The sequence below is a fragment of the Tachypleus tridentatus genome, chromosome 3 (genome assembly GCF_004210375.1).
Source record: "Tachypleus tridentatus isolate NWPU-2018 chromosome 3, ASM421037v1, whole genome shotgun sequence".
NCBI lineage: Eukaryota > Metazoa > Arthropoda > Merostomata > Xiphosura > Limulidae > Tachypleus > Tachypleus tridentatus.
Genome location: NC_134827.1, coordinates 70486837 through 70503403, shown reverse-complemented (window position 1 = coordinate 70503403; position 16567 = coordinate 70486837). Strand labels below are relative to the sequence as shown.

At 30.7% G+C, this 16567-nt stretch overlaps 2 protein-coding genes across 16 annotated transcripts in view; one reads left to right on the top strand and one right to left on the bottom strand.

The window, feature by feature from the left end:
* Window positions 1-725: 725 nt before the first annotated feature.
* LOC143247115 (E3 ubiquitin-protein ligase NRDP1-like) lies at window positions 726-14816 on the top strand. 5 transcript variants are annotated; one of them, XR_013026381.1, is made up of 7 exons: window positions 726-802; window positions 2446-2553; window positions 2769-3068; window positions 4382-4492; window positions 5097-5176; window positions 8162-8577; window positions 13831-14816. XR_013026381.1 is itself a non-coding variant. In XM_076494608.1 (6 exons), exons 2-6 carry the CDS (start codon window positions 2464-2466, stop codon window positions 8505-8507), a joined length of 927 nt encoding a protein of 308 aa, XP_076350723.1. In that variant the 5' UTR covers window positions 726-802; window positions 2446-2463; the 3' UTR covers window positions 8508-10026. The 5 variants fall into 5 exon arrangements, 4 of the variants coding, with proteins under 4 accessions (XP_076350723.1, XP_076350727.1, XP_076350725.1 ...); XM_076494608.1 differs by lacking the exon at window positions 13831-14816 and having other exon boundaries at window positions 8162-10026; XM_076494610.1 differs by lacking the exon at window positions 13831-14816 and having other exon boundaries at window positions 744-921; window positions 8162-10026.
* The window catches only part of LOC143247116 (uncharacterized), a 28012-nt gene continuing 23440 nt past the window's right edge, over window positions 11996-16567 (bottom strand). For all 11 annotated transcript variants that reach the window (XM_076494614.1, XM_076494616.1, XM_076494621.1 and 8 more), the window contains one exon: window positions 11996-16276. The gene's annotated coding sequence lies outside the window, so the exon portion shown is untranslated. The remainder of the gene's footprint in view (window positions 16277-16567) is intronic.

Genomic DNA, 16567 nt, shown 5'->3' with positions numbered 1-16567 from the left:
ATGAGAATGACCCACCAAAACTTCATATATGAATAGAACACTTCTCCAGATCACAACATCAACAAAATTATTAGGATTAACCTGTGACTCTAAGCTAATATTGGTTAAATACACAAATAATATGCAAACAAAAATTTGAAAGCGTACAAGTTATTCAAGAATTCTAACTGGCAAAAATTATAGAACCTAACTAGATAATATAAGCGAAATATACAAAACATACAAAAGTTCTGTAATAGAAAACTCATGTCTAGCATGGTTAAACTTATCACCAAAACATATTAATAAACTCCAACCAATACAAAACTCCTTACTATAGTATATAAAGTGCCTCCGTTCTACATAACAAAATTATATGTAAAGTTACAAAGCATTTCCGATGGACTCCTCTATAACTCGGTAAATCATTTTGCAAAAACTTTGCAAAAAAAATGACATACAATGCGAATTAGATTGATACTGCATACATAATAAAGATAGACCTAAAAAAAAACCTCTTACCTATTAATATGTATATTAGAAATGAGTATTTAATCAGGCCACCGTGCAGTGGTCCAAAAAACTGACATTTTATAATTTGACAACATCGAGCAGAAACAAAGAAGAAACTATAAAAAAAAAGATCCATTTATAATAATTAAATATTTTGTTTGTACAATTTCTGAAGAACACCAAGTTACATAGTATCTAAAAAATTTCAAGTTAAATTTTTGATAACTAATTCACCAGAAAAACGTAGTTTACCGCCATGTTGGGAGATGAAAATTTTGAGGCTGTGGGTTTAAACACACCTTTCCGAAAGGTTATTAATTTTAATCTTATAAAATGCTTATTTTTCATATGACAACAATAAATTAAAATTAGTAAACATTGATAAACCTGTACTTCTAATTTATTACCATCTGGGCGAGTTTTGTAAATGTAAGTTTCGTAATATATTTAACGACAATAGCCTGTTAATACTGCAAGCGTTAGGCCTAAGTTTCTTAATATTACTAGTTAATCTCAAAAGATAAGTGAAAATAGTAAGTAATGCTATAACGCTATAGGCTTTCTCGGCACTGGCTATGGCAGGTAAATTAAAGTGTAGTTGACTGACATTAATGTTATACGTTCTTGACTTTTACTCAATATTATCAATAATATTTAACATTATGACTATATCACTGACTAATAGTGAAACTGAAAGTTCGTAGAACAAGAAGAAAATTAAATTTCTCTAAATGTGTGCATTTTTTTACATTGGATTTTCAGAAAGCACTCGTAGTCAGTAGCTGGAAGTAAAACAAGGTTAATAGTATAATAAAACGTGATAAGGATTTTATACATCTTATGGTACTGAAAAACTTCTAGTTGCATTATCTGACAAGAAAGAATACATTGTAGTCATTATTAAAGTTCTCAATATCATAGTTGGAAGGTTTATGTGGTATGCTTTAACAGTAGAATGATCAAGTGAAGGGTGACTTAGTCTGTTGTTGAATGCAGGAATGTGTGGTAGTTAGCATCTTGTTCTTCAATGGATTTGGGTCTGCTATTGGTAGAATATAATGTGTTGGCTGTAGTGATACATGTGGATTGCATTTGTAGTCTATTTTATGCATTCACACTTGCAGAGAACTGTCTCATGCACCATTTCAAGACTGACATCTACTTACTCTTGATTATTTTCAAAATGAGCCTTTTGTTCTTAAATATTATGACTGCTTTTATTATGGGGGGAGACTTGCCTTTTCTGACATATGTGTTAAGTGTCTGTGATAAATAACTCAGTAGGTTTGATAAACAGTGGTTTAATTTCTGTATTAAAATTCCTTGAAATAAGTAACCTAATCAATTCACAAAAATTTAACTTTTTCTTGGAAACATACTCTGACTTTAATTTAGTACCTATATATACTCATCCTAGGCTAAAATAATCTTCCAAGTCTCACGTATTTTTCCTGACTGTGAAAATATATTAAATTGGATTAATAGTGTATTCTTTATTAACTTGTAGGTCTCAGATTTGGTATTTAGATATCAAGCTTGTATTAACTCAGATATCAGGCTTTTCTGGTTTTTTGTTATGATTTGGTATTTATGGTACAGCAACAAGTGTTAAATTATAAAAAGAATACTTAGTCTGATATTTAGGTAAATTATAACTCCTTATTCCCACAATTGTAGTTATAACTGCATTTGATGTTAAAGATATTAATGTTATTATACACCAAACGGTAGATTCAAAAAAACTATTAGCTAGCTGGAAAAATGTAATTATAAATCAAAAAACAGTTATTTGCTAGTGTATTACATAAAATTAAACTGACATGCCAGTAAGAGGACTCTGAACAATGATCTGAAGAAAAATGACAGATTTAACTAAGTAATAACTTTATTATTTTTAAACATAAATGATTTAATCAGATTATGTATAATAAATACTTTATTGTTTTCTTTAAGTATTGTTGAGAGTGGAAGATGGGCTTTGACCTTGGACGATTCCATGGAGAAGTGGATGAGGAACTTATATGTTCTATTTGTTCTGGAGTTCTAGAAGACCCATTACAAGTACTTTTTACATTCCTTGAGCAGTTTTTTAAACTTTATAACTTATCATTGTAAATGCACTTTGGAAAGGAACTCACATCACTAAACTACCAAACTAAAGAATTTCTTAAATGATTAATTTTGTAAAAAAAAAAAAAAAAAAAAAGTCACTCTTTTCATAAGGTAGATGTGGTTTTGGTGTATGGTTTTTTCAGACTGAAAATCTTCTTTGTTAGGCACCTCAGTGTGAACACGCCTTCTGTCGGAGCTGCATTCATGAGTGGTTTCTTCGTCAACAGACCTGTCCAGTTGACCGAACCCCTGTTACAACTGCACAGCTAAAGCCTGTGCCTCGTATCCTGAGGAATCTATTGTCTCGTCTTCTGATTACATGTGACAATTCATCTTTTGGTTGTGGTGCAGTGGTGAAATTAGACAGGCTTACAGCTCACGAAGCTGAATGTGAGTACAACCCGAAACGACCAGTACAGTGCCAACAAGGGTGTGGACTAGTTATTCCTAAAGATGAACTCAAGGTATGTAATATAAAAGGAACATTTCTAATGAAAAATGTGATGCTGTTATACAAAAAGGGGTAATAGTAATTCTGCCTCGCATTATTTCAGAAACAAAAGTTAAAATCTCTTTAAATGTTTAATAAGTATTAAAAAATTAATAACTGTGAAAAGATGAATCATTTTGATCTCTAGAAAATTTTTGGTTGTATATATTTTATTGGGGTTTCCTTCATGCTTTACTTTGATCTATTACATCATAATTGAAAAGTATTTCTATTATTTTTTCTTTCTAACATACTTGAATAACTTAACTTTTTAACTTCTTGTAATTGTGTGATAATTCTAGAAGGTAATACAGTTAGCACCACAAAACTAACTTTTCTTTTTGACCAGATTCTGGCTGCATGTAGAAATCTGAATATGGACTGAATGTTTTTTGATATTATTGAAGAGTTTTTTTGTATTTAATACAGTAAGAGTTTCTGATTCATTGCTATCTGAACATTAGAGAACCAGCTAGATGTTGGGTAACTTTTCAGTTTTGGAAAAGTGTTGAAAGCTTAATTTTTTGCAGTCAGGGATTAAAACAAAACAAAAGACAATTTTAAATTGCTTGTGTTGTCAATCAAACTCTTAAACATTCTACTTTCTCACATTTTTTACTGATTATGTAAAAAACCGTAACTATTAGAAAGATTAATTCTGATTGGTTAGTTATTGTAGTGACATTAATCAATGTAACTGAATCAGTCACCAATCTATAGCAGAAACTATTGTAAATAAAAATAATTAAATTTATTGTATAAAACCCATTGCTGCTTTAGAATAAATGTTCCTTAACTATATGTCCATTGATATTTCAGTATTTACATCCAGTCTTAGTAGCATAGAATTCAAGAGCTGAAATCAGCTTGCAACTCATTTACTTCCCAAACAAGAAGATAATAATGTACATTTTGTATTTGCAGAATGCCATTTATGCAGCAAACTTCTGTTCAGTGCTCTTATCAAGCTACTACTTTGGTTGACTGAATAATTTAATATATGAAATACAAATATGAAAATAAATCTGATATCAATCAGAAGTTTCTGAGTAAATTTTGGAATCTGAAAAAACATTAATATGGCCACATTTAAGCCTATTTTGAGCAACAGGTTTTAAAGAATGATTTTGCAAAAAATTAAATTTCTTAACTTTCTCGCATTGAAAAAAAACTTTTATGTGAAACTGTTATACTTTTGATAATTATGCACCCAGAGATAGTGTTGTAAATGAAGATATTTATATGTTCTGTAAAATTTATGTGATCAATCCTAAAACTTACTCTTAGGGCCATAGTTGTATTAAGGAGATGCGAGTATTAGTCCAAAGCCAGCAGCAGCAAATGACAGACTTTCAGCAGGAGCTAAATGAACAAAAACAGGAGATAGATTTGCTTAAGGTAGCATTTTTTAACTTGTAATTTGAAATGTGCTTATAATGTATGAACCAGAAGAGTTAACTAAGTATTGACTGATTTGTATGTTAACATCATGTCATAACATTCTCTAACAAATACAGACTGATCTGTATAGTAACATGTCATCACATTCCCTAACAAGTATGGTCTGATCTTTATGCTAGCATTGTGTCATCATTTTATCTGTCAACTGTGTATTGATCTGTATGTTCATGTCAGTACTTTCCCTAGTTCATGGTTCTCAAACAAGTACAGGCAGATCTGTATACTAGTAATGTCTCAAATAAAGATAATATGTTTTATAGAAAGGTAAAAACTTTTTCAAGGCTAAAAAATATTGTGATCTGAAGTAACTTGGTGAATTAACTGCTGTTACACTTGCAATATTTGTGTTTGTGGAATGAAACTGTATATTTTTCTGTATAGGAAGTATGTAAAATGCACAGTCTTTTAATGTATGCAACAGCTGAAAGTTTTATATTATAACCAGATCTTAATTAATACAAGATCATAGTTATTGAGAATGTTTGCTCAGCATTATTATTCATATTTACAGACAAGTTCTGTTGTTTTTCTTTAATTACAGGAGTGTATCAGAACCATCACAATATCCCACCCATATGTACCAAACCTTGTAGAATCCATTGGACAAGATGAAATTTCAAGGTCACTTTTTTTTCATTCTGTAGATCACCATAATTAAGAGATAGAAGTGATGAGTTATGATGGATGTTTTTGCAGAATAATGTCATATAATTATCATGGTTGTCATATTTATTTCAGTTATAATATTCTACTATGGCACAAAACAAGAAAGTGGTAAAATCCAGTAACTTTATTTGCTGTGCTTCTTCATGTTTAAACTTACTCACTCTTAATTTTTGTTTTATTTTAAGGAAACTTAAGTAGTTTTAATTCCATTTATCTTGTATCTGATGGTCTTACTCTAAACATTTGCAACTCTGCATAATAGACATTTTAATATTCGAAAAGCTAATATTAGCTAAAGAGTATAACAGTTAGGTATTTTATTATTGCAACAAAAAATACATGTAGTTATCCTTTGGAACTTAATAGCATTTCCAGGTCTGAAATAAACTTAACTGCAAACATTGTATTCAAAGATTACTGCTTAACTAGGCTCTCTTATCATATTAATCAAAATCACTTTCATAAAATAACTTAAGGTTATAATGTGTTATCAAATTTTATCTAAACATATTTAATGATTATGGCAAAGGAATCTATTATGAATGAGACCTAAAGTAAAACAAACATTTATGTATAGTATGAAAACATGTTTTAATTTATTGTAAAGTTGTACAAAGAGATGTTTGCCCTTTAACGTAGATCATAAGATGAAGCTCACTTTTTTTTTTGCACATTCTAAAACATCAGTTATGTGACTAAACTTAACTGTCTGTGCAGTTAAGTAATTTAGCATGTATCCATGGTGTTTTACTTTCATCAAGTCTTTTTGTTTTTTATTATTATTATTCTTTCACCAGTTCAAATCTTTGGAAAACATTACAAGCTGTGTGATGACCATGTGTTAATAAATAAACATTGTGTTGGTCCTAATGTTTCTTAAAATGAAAGATATTGGTTAGGATCACAAAAATGCTTTGCAAATCTTTATCCTATATGCTAAGATGACAACAGTTTTGCTAATTTATTTTGGGGTAATAGTTTAGTATTTCATGGTAATGAGTATTGTGGGTATCAAAAAATATTATTACTGATCTCCATTGAAGGGTGCATGGCTTGATTTTCTTGTGTGTTTACTCCATGCCCAGTTTCCTTTCCTTTGGCTTATACTTACTACCCTTCTATGCTACTTATCTACTACCCTTCTCGTTTCCAAAATGAGCCACAGAGATTCAGTATGTTTTTAGAGGGATATTCTCTTCCTCAACTTTGGCTCTTGGTATATACACATGGTTTGTGTGTTGTTGGGATCTCCTGTGTTGAAACTTGGCATTGTCCAAGGTTCGTTTACTGCTTCCTTCTCTTATAAATTATGAATGGCCTCTTTTCTTCAGCAATATGTTTTTGGTGTTGTATCTGAGACTTTAGAATCCTATGTAGAGTCTGTGCTTTAACACACTACCTTTTCCTCTTTAGTTGCATATTTTTTACAGGTAGAGCTGAGACACCTTATTCCAGTTACTAAAATGTTATCATCACCATGTAACTTATTTCTTTATTGTGGGGATGGTTCTGGTCACTGTACTTAAATATTATCATGATTCTATATCTTCTTTCCTTATTGTAGATGGTTCTGGTAGCTGTATTTACTAAAATATTATCATGATTCTATAACTTCTTTTTTCAATGTGGATCATTCTGGTAGCTGTATTTATTATCATTATTCTGTTACTATTTTTTCTCTATTGTGGATGGTTCTGGTAGCTGTACTTGCAAAAATATTATTATGATCTTGTAACTATTTTTTTTTATTGTGGATGGTTCTGGTAGCTGTACATACTAAAATATCGTGATTCTACAGGGTGGCCCGTAAGTGCCTATCTGTCCATATGTTGTGCCTAAACAAAGTTATAATATTAATGATGAGTTAACGGCAGGTGTTACCATGGCATTTGGAACAATACCCCTGCTATGTTTCGGAAATGTCTCACAGAACATGGCATCGCATAATATTATGCAGCGAGAATGAGGGACAGCACACAGATACACTGGATACATAAGATATATGTATTGGTAGGGACTTACGAGCCACCCTGTATAACTGTTCTTTCTCTATTGTGGATGGTTCTGGTAGCTGTACGTACTAAAATATTACCATGATTCTATAACTATTCTTTCTTTATTGTGGATGGCTCTGGTCACTGTACTTACTGAAATATATTGATTCTATAACTGTTCTTTCTTTATTGTGGATAGTTCTGGTAGCTGTACTTACTAAAATATTATCATGTTCTATGACATTCTCTGTTTTGGAAAATGTCTCGCAGAACATGGCGTCGCATAATATTATGCAGCGAGAATGAGGGACAGCACACAGATACACTGGATACATGAGATATATGGATTGGTATGGACTTAAGGGTCACCATGTATAACTATTCTTTGTTTATTGTGAATGGTTCTGGTAGCTTTACTTACTAAAATATTATAATGATTCTATAACTTCTTTCTTTATTGTGGATGGTTTTGGTAGCTCTACTTCTAAAATATTACCATGATTCTATAACTATTCTTTCTTTATTGTGGATGGTTCTGGTCACTGTACTTACTTAAATATTATTGTGATTCTATAACTTTCTTTATTGTGGATAGTTTTGGTATCTCTACTTGTGAAAATATTATTATGATTCTGTAACTATTATTTCTTTATTGTGGATGGTTCTGATAGCTGTACTTACTTAAATATCATCATGATTCTATTACTGTTTTTTATTTATTGTGGATGGTTATGGTAGCTATACTTACTAAAATATTATTGTGAGTCTTTAACTATTTTGTTTTTTTATTGTGGATGGTTGTGGTAGCTGTATTTATTAAAGTGTTGTTGTGATTCTGTAGGTTTATAATCTGTTTTGTTTCTGTATTATCATGGTCCTGTTGCTGTGTAACATATAATTTTTTATTGTTGATAATTCTGGTAGAATGATGATATATTACTTTCAGGTGGACCAGTTCTCTGCAGAGAGCACGAGTCACTCGATGGGGTGGAATGATCTCCACCCCTGACGTTGTGCTTCAAGCGATGGTTAAGAGGGCTCTAATTGAAAGTGGCTGCCCTTCTCACATCATTAATGACCTGATGGAGAATGCACATGAACGGAGATGGCCCTCAGGACTAAGCACCCTAGAGACACGTCAGACAAACAGGCGACAATATGAAAACTATGTTTGTAAGCGAATACCAGGAAAGCAGGCTGTTGTTGTGATGGCCTGTGATAACAGTCATATGAATGTAGATCTGCTTCTAAATCCAGGTCTAGTCATGATTTTTGCTCATGGAATAGAATGAATTTGAACACAGTTTTTCAGTACTGGTCCACAACTTGTGATGTTACTAAAAAGCTTAATCTAATTAAGTGGTAAGATAGTTTGTTTTTTTATTACACCATCTGTTTAATTTCTGTAACTGCAGCATTCATTATTGTTTCCTTTTTGACATTTAACAAATCAATGACCAAGTGAAATTCATTCTATTTTTTTAGAATGAGATTTTTTTTCAGATCTTCATTTGATCAGAAGACAGTATTAACTTAGAATGAGTGAGCAAGACTTGGTACAGTTACTGTTATGCTGGGAAAATGTTTGAATGATTGTAGTGAAGCTTTCTATAGTGTAATGACTTGAATAACAATAACTATACTCTTGCTGACCAATGAAAGGGAGAACAGAAAGTGATATTTACTGTGAAAAGTGATAGAAAACTTATGTTTTTCCTACATGTCTGAATCTTGCAGTAAACCTTTTTGTTTGTCGAGCATTAAAATCCGAAATTGTGTTGGTTGAAATCATTAAGAAATATGATAAGAAAGGATTTATGATTCTTTCAAAAAACAAAGGAAAACTTTTGAGAGATCATTGAATATCATCAGTATTACTTATCTGTTTCAGTGACTAAGTGTCTTGTATTACTGAATAAGATCTGCAGCTATCCCATGAAAGTTTTTTCTGTATTTCATTACAAATTTGAATTAGCTCATTTCATTATTTAATATAATAAACAATTTAGACACTTTTAAAACATTTAGTACAAGTTTAAGTATCTTAAAGTTACCTCATGCTTTTTTGATGAAGTGCACATTGGCTTTTTATGTTAAATATTTATGTTCCACATTACTCCTGAGTTTTAAAAAAACTAATAAAGTTTGATATAGTATTAATTGTTTTAGCCATACAGTTAGAATTAATTATCATTTATGAGTACATTAACAACCATAGTGTATACACATGGATCTTACCAGCAAAAATCCAAAAGCTGGTATAAAAACAAAACTGGACTTTATAAAGTCATCAGATGTATACAAAATTATATGTACATCTTCATCATAACAATGGCTTAGCATAATGCTGATAACGTCTGATGATGTAAGTAAGCTTATGCAGACATGTTGTCACTGTAACTCTGCATAGACAAATGTTTCTAGAATATTCAACTTTAATTAGTAAGTCTATTTTTATGTACACAGTTGTAGTCTGTATAAAATTTAGTGACTGTAAGTCTGTCTTTATATTTATACAGGCAGGTAAAATTTGAAAAAGATTCAGTGTCAGTAAATCTGTTGTTATGCAGACATGTAGTTTGTGGAATATTCAGTGTAAGTTTCTCTTTACATTTATGTAGACAGATGTATTTTGTGAAAGATTCATTGTCAGTAATTCTATCTCTGAAGAAGTCTTCTCATATCCTTCATTACTCTGCTGTCATGACTGTATCAACAATTGTACAAAAGATAGTTGAAAAAGTGATTATATGAAGAAAGAATATGCTTGTATATCTCTATCCATACTATTAAATACTTTTAGAATTGTTTAAATTATATATATATTGTTAAGTTGTTGCTGATGGGTGTTTTTTGTAAATATCCATTTTCAGAACTACAGCTGAATGAAAACTACATATTTTAAAGGGTCTTATACATGCTATTACAAAGTATTGTTAACAGTGTCATGGCTGAACAACACTATATCAGATTATTACAGCTATATTTAAACTTGTTAATATGAAAGAGAGTTTCATAAACTAAATTATTATATAGTTATGACATAGCTACTGGATGTATTTTAAAAATGCTTTTCAAACTATATACTGTTCACTTAATTGTTTAAACTTGCTAAGCTACACAGGTGTTTTTTTTTACTATTTCATAGTGATTGCATTATTTAATTATTAAATGTTGCTTGTTACATGTATATTGAATTGAGTGTAGACTTGGTGTATTTATGTTTTGAAAAAATCTTTTGACAAAGTGCCACAAAAAAGAGAATCACAGTGGTAGAAGTTGAGGACAGAATAGTTAATTGGATTGGAGAAAGCAGAACTGGACCCTTGTTATTACTAGTGGAGTTTCTCAGGGCTCAGTGCTTGGGCTTTTGCTTTTTCTCTTTTACATTAATGATATTGGAAGAGTTTAATTAATGAAGTTTGCTGACAGTAGTAAACTTTTGGGTATCTATAGCAGTATTGAGGATGTTGAGGAATTATGGAATGACTTGAATCAGTTGGTAAGTTGAACAAATGACCTTCAGTTTTAGTTAGGACAAGGTAATTTATATGAGTTTTCATAACAAGGATCACACATTTAATATGGATGGGGAATCCAGTCAGCAGCATGACTGCAGAAATAATTTAGAATAATGGCAGATTAGTCACCCAAGACATAAAGCAATGCTTTGTTACTAGTAGTAAGGCTAACAGAATTTTCAAGTGTATTTACAGACATATTGCCCATTAGACATAACAGGTAATTAATTATCTCTATACCAGTCATTAGTTAGGCCTTAGTTAGAATAATGTTTATGGGTTAGTTTCCTTATCTATGAAAAAATGGCAACTTATTAAAAGGAAAAAAAATTAAAGGATAATAACCTAGATGATTCCTGGGATGAGAAGGTTATTTGACACAGATGGGATAAAATGGATTAACTTTTCTTAGAAAAGAAAGGGAAAGAGGTGATCTAATAATAATTTTTTGTTAGAAGTAGAATGGTCACTATTTTATGGGTGTTGGAGAGATGAATTAATGGTTTCCTGAAATATAAAATTCGTGTTGAAGGATCAGTGTACAAAGACAGAGGACCAACTGTTTTCTCGTTGTCCAAAGGGTTATGTCGTAATTGTTTGCTGCATTAAACTTCCCTTATATCCAGAATATTAGATAATATTTTGTTGGTGTCTGAACATCATTCAAAAAATATACCAGGCACTAATAATCACATTACTTCACCAAACTTTTCCAAATGGTTAGGCTGAAATTATGTTACTTGTTGACCCTGTCTAGGAGTTTCTTGAACTCCAAAAAATGAATGTTATTGCAGTATCTAACATGAAAATAATTCTAACCCATTTCTGTGGTTCAGTCATCTATGTTTGTTTTATGAGTTGAATTAATTTTTGCGGTTGGATACTGAATGACATAACTGTAATTCCATGTCAAATCATCCAGATTTTGGAAAAATTTCCAGGTGACCCCCTCAGAATGTCTTGAAAATTTTCATGTGTTCATCTACCCATATAATGAAAAACTGCCAAAGATTAGATCAATATCTCTAATAGTTTCTGATTTACAGCCCTGTAAAATTTAATTAATTTTGTTTTATTTTTGGCGAATTCATTTTCGGGCAACTTTGGCTGCTTAAAGCTGCAAGAGTAATGGTGATAGAAGGCTGAAATTTGCTACATTGACTGAATTATTCTCACAGAATTCAAAAATGGTCTCAAACCAAGTTTATCTCTCTTAGGATTTTCATAGTGAGGCAGTAAAATCACCTGAAAACCCAAAATCATAAAAAACATTGGTTTATTTAATAAGCCATAGCTCTAAGACTTAATATGATACAAAGCTGAATTTTGTTTTCAAATTACCTATAACATATCAGTTGATAAATCAGTAGTTGTTGTAATTAAAAGTCTATTAGATCTCCTGTAAAAAATTTAGTTGCATGCTTTAGTTGCAACTTTTTATGATTTAGCTAAAAATAGCCCTATTTCAGGCCACAGTTTGACCATGTCACCTTTTCAGATTTTTATCATATATTCTTACATCTCTGAATATGATCTACAAACAAAATAAGGATGGTGTTCAACCTACTTTTTGAGTTATAATTTTTTAAAGTATCCTCTGACCATACATTTTTTATTTTAAAAAAATTCAGTTCAGGTGTGTTACTGTGTGCAAATATATCCGTACAATTTTGAAAAATACCTGTCAGAATTTTATGAATCCTACTGAAATATTCTAACCAGCCTTTACAGTGTTAAATAATGAAATTGTAAGAAACAAGAAAGAATTAGTTCACTTCTGAACAAGTTTACTGGCATAACTAGTTAGATCACATGGCAATGCAAATATATTGTGTATGCATTACAGTTATGCAGATATGGCTGAGTTTAAGATTCATAATATAATAAATACAAAGGTAAATCAGATACAAAAAGTGCAGTGCTACAACAGGGGACAACTGAGAAAGATTATAGTCACACCAAACTGTAATAATCGTGACAATGAAATATTTCAAAAACTGCTTTAGCGATAAATTAGCCTCAACAACATCAAATAAACATTGCTTTGTTCAGACAGCTTGAATAAATTTCCGAAAAATCGAGTTTGATTATGTTGAGATCACTTTGACTTAGAACATAGTGGCGAGCACTATTGCCTTGCACAGTAGATGCACTTATCAGACAAAGAATATGTAGAAAAGGAATCCAGCTTTCATCTTTACGTGACCTTGCAGGCCATGAGAACAGTTCGTTTCTTGATTTCTTCATAAATGACGCCAACACATCGGAATGTTCATCTGATCTATCTTTTATGTTTCCCGCATACCATTCATGATCGTATATGCATGCCATCTAGTTCCCTGGCTGATAATTGTCATTGCTATCATTAGACCCTATTTGAGCTGCTGCAGCATCACTTTCACTGTTACTACCAACAGTTACAACTGTGTACATATCATCTGATAGCCTTCTCATATACAATTTGTTGGTAGAGTGAGGAATAAAGTTGTGATGTGACCTAATACCTGCCACAGTTTTGCATTTTTCATAGCGCTCAAGTAGATCAAACTTTACACAATTCTGCAGGACTGATTCCTGATTGACAAGAAAGACCTGAATGCCCTGAATGTGATCCTTTGCCCAATGGTACATATCAGAGACACTTAAAATTCGATAATTTATTATTTTTCACAACCTTGATTTTTTTGAAGAGCATATTCAGAGATGTAAGAATATATGGTAAAGGCTGATTAAAATATTTCAATGGGATTCATAAATTATTTCAAAATTGTATGGATATATTTGCACACAGTAACACACCTGAATTGAAGTGTTTTTTTCCAAGTAAACAATGGATATTTTAAGAGGATATTTTAAAAATTTGTATTAATAGGCATAAGAGTGCACTAGCCTTAGTTGAAATTCTACTTCTATAACCAAGGTTATATATATTGGGTTGAGGAATAATTCGTGAGCGTTTTTTCAAGGTAAAAAAATATATTCATAAATGAAATGCTTTCGCAAAATATTTCATGTCATTTAGTAGATAATTTTTTGCTCTAATAGATGGTGTGTTTGATTTTCATATGTCTTTAATTTTTGCTTACATTTTCAGCTCATTAAATGGAATGTCAAGTGGACAAAATCGAGCATTTTTGACACCATCTGCTTTTCGCATTTAATTTCTTGCAATTTCGTTTAAAACAATGCATACTATATACCTAGGTATTACATGAAATAAAGTATCATAATAAATGTTTTGGGTGTAATGTGTTCATGCATTGAAGTATTGTATAGTCTTGCATGTAATGCTTGAATGAAATTATTTAAAAATGCTCACGAATTAATCCTCAACCTAATAAATATTTCATTTGAAGATATTGTGTGTTTTCATTACTGCTACAACTAGAGTGCCATTTAATGAGGTTAAAATGTTAATCATGTTAAAATTAATCAGTTTACTACAGCAGTTGTGATACAGATGTAAAACATACAGCAAAGTTTGACGATGAGGAACCGATTTTTAGAAAATATGCGTTTGGAGACAGCTGGATGTTCTGAGTCATTTCATCTAAACACTGCTCATATCAGTAAAAGTTGATGTGAAATAATAATTCTAATCACACCTAAAATTATTCACTTAAGTTACAATTTTTGTAATACAAAGCTAATTAATTGGACTTTTTAATTTACAGCAAGTAACATTTATATGTTTACATATCAGACTTTTGATGGATTAGTCTATCATAACTCATATCATCAAAAATCTGTTGAGAATAGATATTTAATGATGTGAAAGGAAAACTAACATCAGATATTATATTTGTAAATTTTAATCGTTTAATATAGGGTTGTAATTTATAAAATATCATACAAGCAGGAAAAACTAGCCATGGGCTAGTATATATGGAATTAATAAGAGCAATTAAAAATTTGTTTGTTGGGTTAGTAATTTTTACATCCTACCTTAATGTTTTACATTCAAGGATAAGAAATTTAGTATTTGTGTTATAAAAGTCTATAGATTTTATGTGCCAATAAAGAAACCATTTCACAACTGTAAAAGTGTTTGTATATATAATAAACATAAATTATATTTGATTTTGCTGCTTATGTTTTCACCACATATTACAAGCACCATCTAGCTATAAGTTAATAATTTTACTAAGATTTGAAACTAACATGCAGAACTTTTATACATGAATGGTTTTTATTGGATAAGGTATTTTAGTCAATAGCTGTTAGCTAAAGAATAGGTTTTGAGTGAGTTTTTTATTTCTCTTAAATTTGTTTCATGCATTAAAATGAAAATTTTTTAAGATCAAAATTCTGTAATTTGTTTATCAGCAGTTTTAACATATTTAACTATCCATAACAATTGTGTGTGATACCACTGAACATGTGTACTTTGGAGAAGGAATATTCTGGGTGTCATATTAAGTTTTGAAAAATAATACACCCACAAACAATCTGAAATATATAAAAGAGCATTGGCATGCAAGCATATTCATCCATAATCAAAGTATTTTGACAGATAATTAGTTTACCTAATGATTCAATTATGTAGCATCTTATTTCCTGGATATAGTTATATAATATCTTATTTCTTTGAAAAAGTCATAATTTGATAACAATTAATATGGCATTACAAATCAGTGAACTATTTTATCAGTTTCCATACATGTTACACCATTTAATTCGTACATACAATATAAAAATTACAAAACATCGTACAATATAATGTTGAACTGAGGATATCACATGACCATGCAGCGCCACCCTCACATAGAAAGCGCTCTGAAACGGTCATGAATGTAGCATACTTTTAGTATCAATGACACATTTAATAACAGAAACTAAATGCTTTGTCTTTAATAAATGAACATCATTTACAAAAATGTGGTTGGTATTCTGCTGGATTAAACTAATGATTAATGTGACAGTTATAAAACTTTGTGTTTTACTTGATCAGTAGAATTTCTAAAATTAAATGTTGAAATAAAAACTTAAAAAGGTCAAACATTTATTTCAAGTGAGCACATAAATAGATGAAACTTGAAAATGAATGTTCACAAATGTGAGTCTCAACGGACGTTTCAGCTCTTGGTTAATTATAACTTCAAATAAACCAGACAGTCAGCATTACCTAATGTTAAAATAGTTATTGTGTTTAAAAAATAATATCTGGATAAATTCAGGGTTTTCCAAATTAATTTAGCTGCTAAGTAAAGCATTGAAATTGAAACATAAATTTGAATTTAAAAAACAAAACTTTTTCACAAATTATTTAAAGTGTATCAAAATACAAGAGTTTATTGTTTATCCAGAGAAGGATAAGAACACAATTGTTATAAGTAAGAGTAAAATAAATATCATGACCAATGAAGGATGAACACTGTCTGCTCCATCTTTGTTACAGCCATCATCTTTGCAGCAGTGAACACATGAATATTCTGAGCTGCTTCTGTCACAGTGATCAAGCCCAAGGCCTGTTCTCTGTTTGCTGTCAAGTAGATTACAAGGGCCTAAAGCACATGTTTTTGTAATAGTAAATCTTGACTCTAGAAAGATGGAGAAAAAAAAAATTACAAGCCCAAACAATATTTATCACAAAAAATAATAATAGGTTTCTGTCAAAATAGGGGGACATGTCAAAATAAAGGTTTAGGAGATTAGTCCCCATTTACTAAGCATCAAGCTTATAATGCTAAAAACAGTGCAAAGGAAATAATTCATTGCATAGCTTTGCAGTTAAGCTGATAAGTTTGAATTAAATACTATATATGCATTGGAAAATGGAGCTTAATTTTTGTAATATTGTTAATTAAAGTTTACAATGAAAATGCATGGTA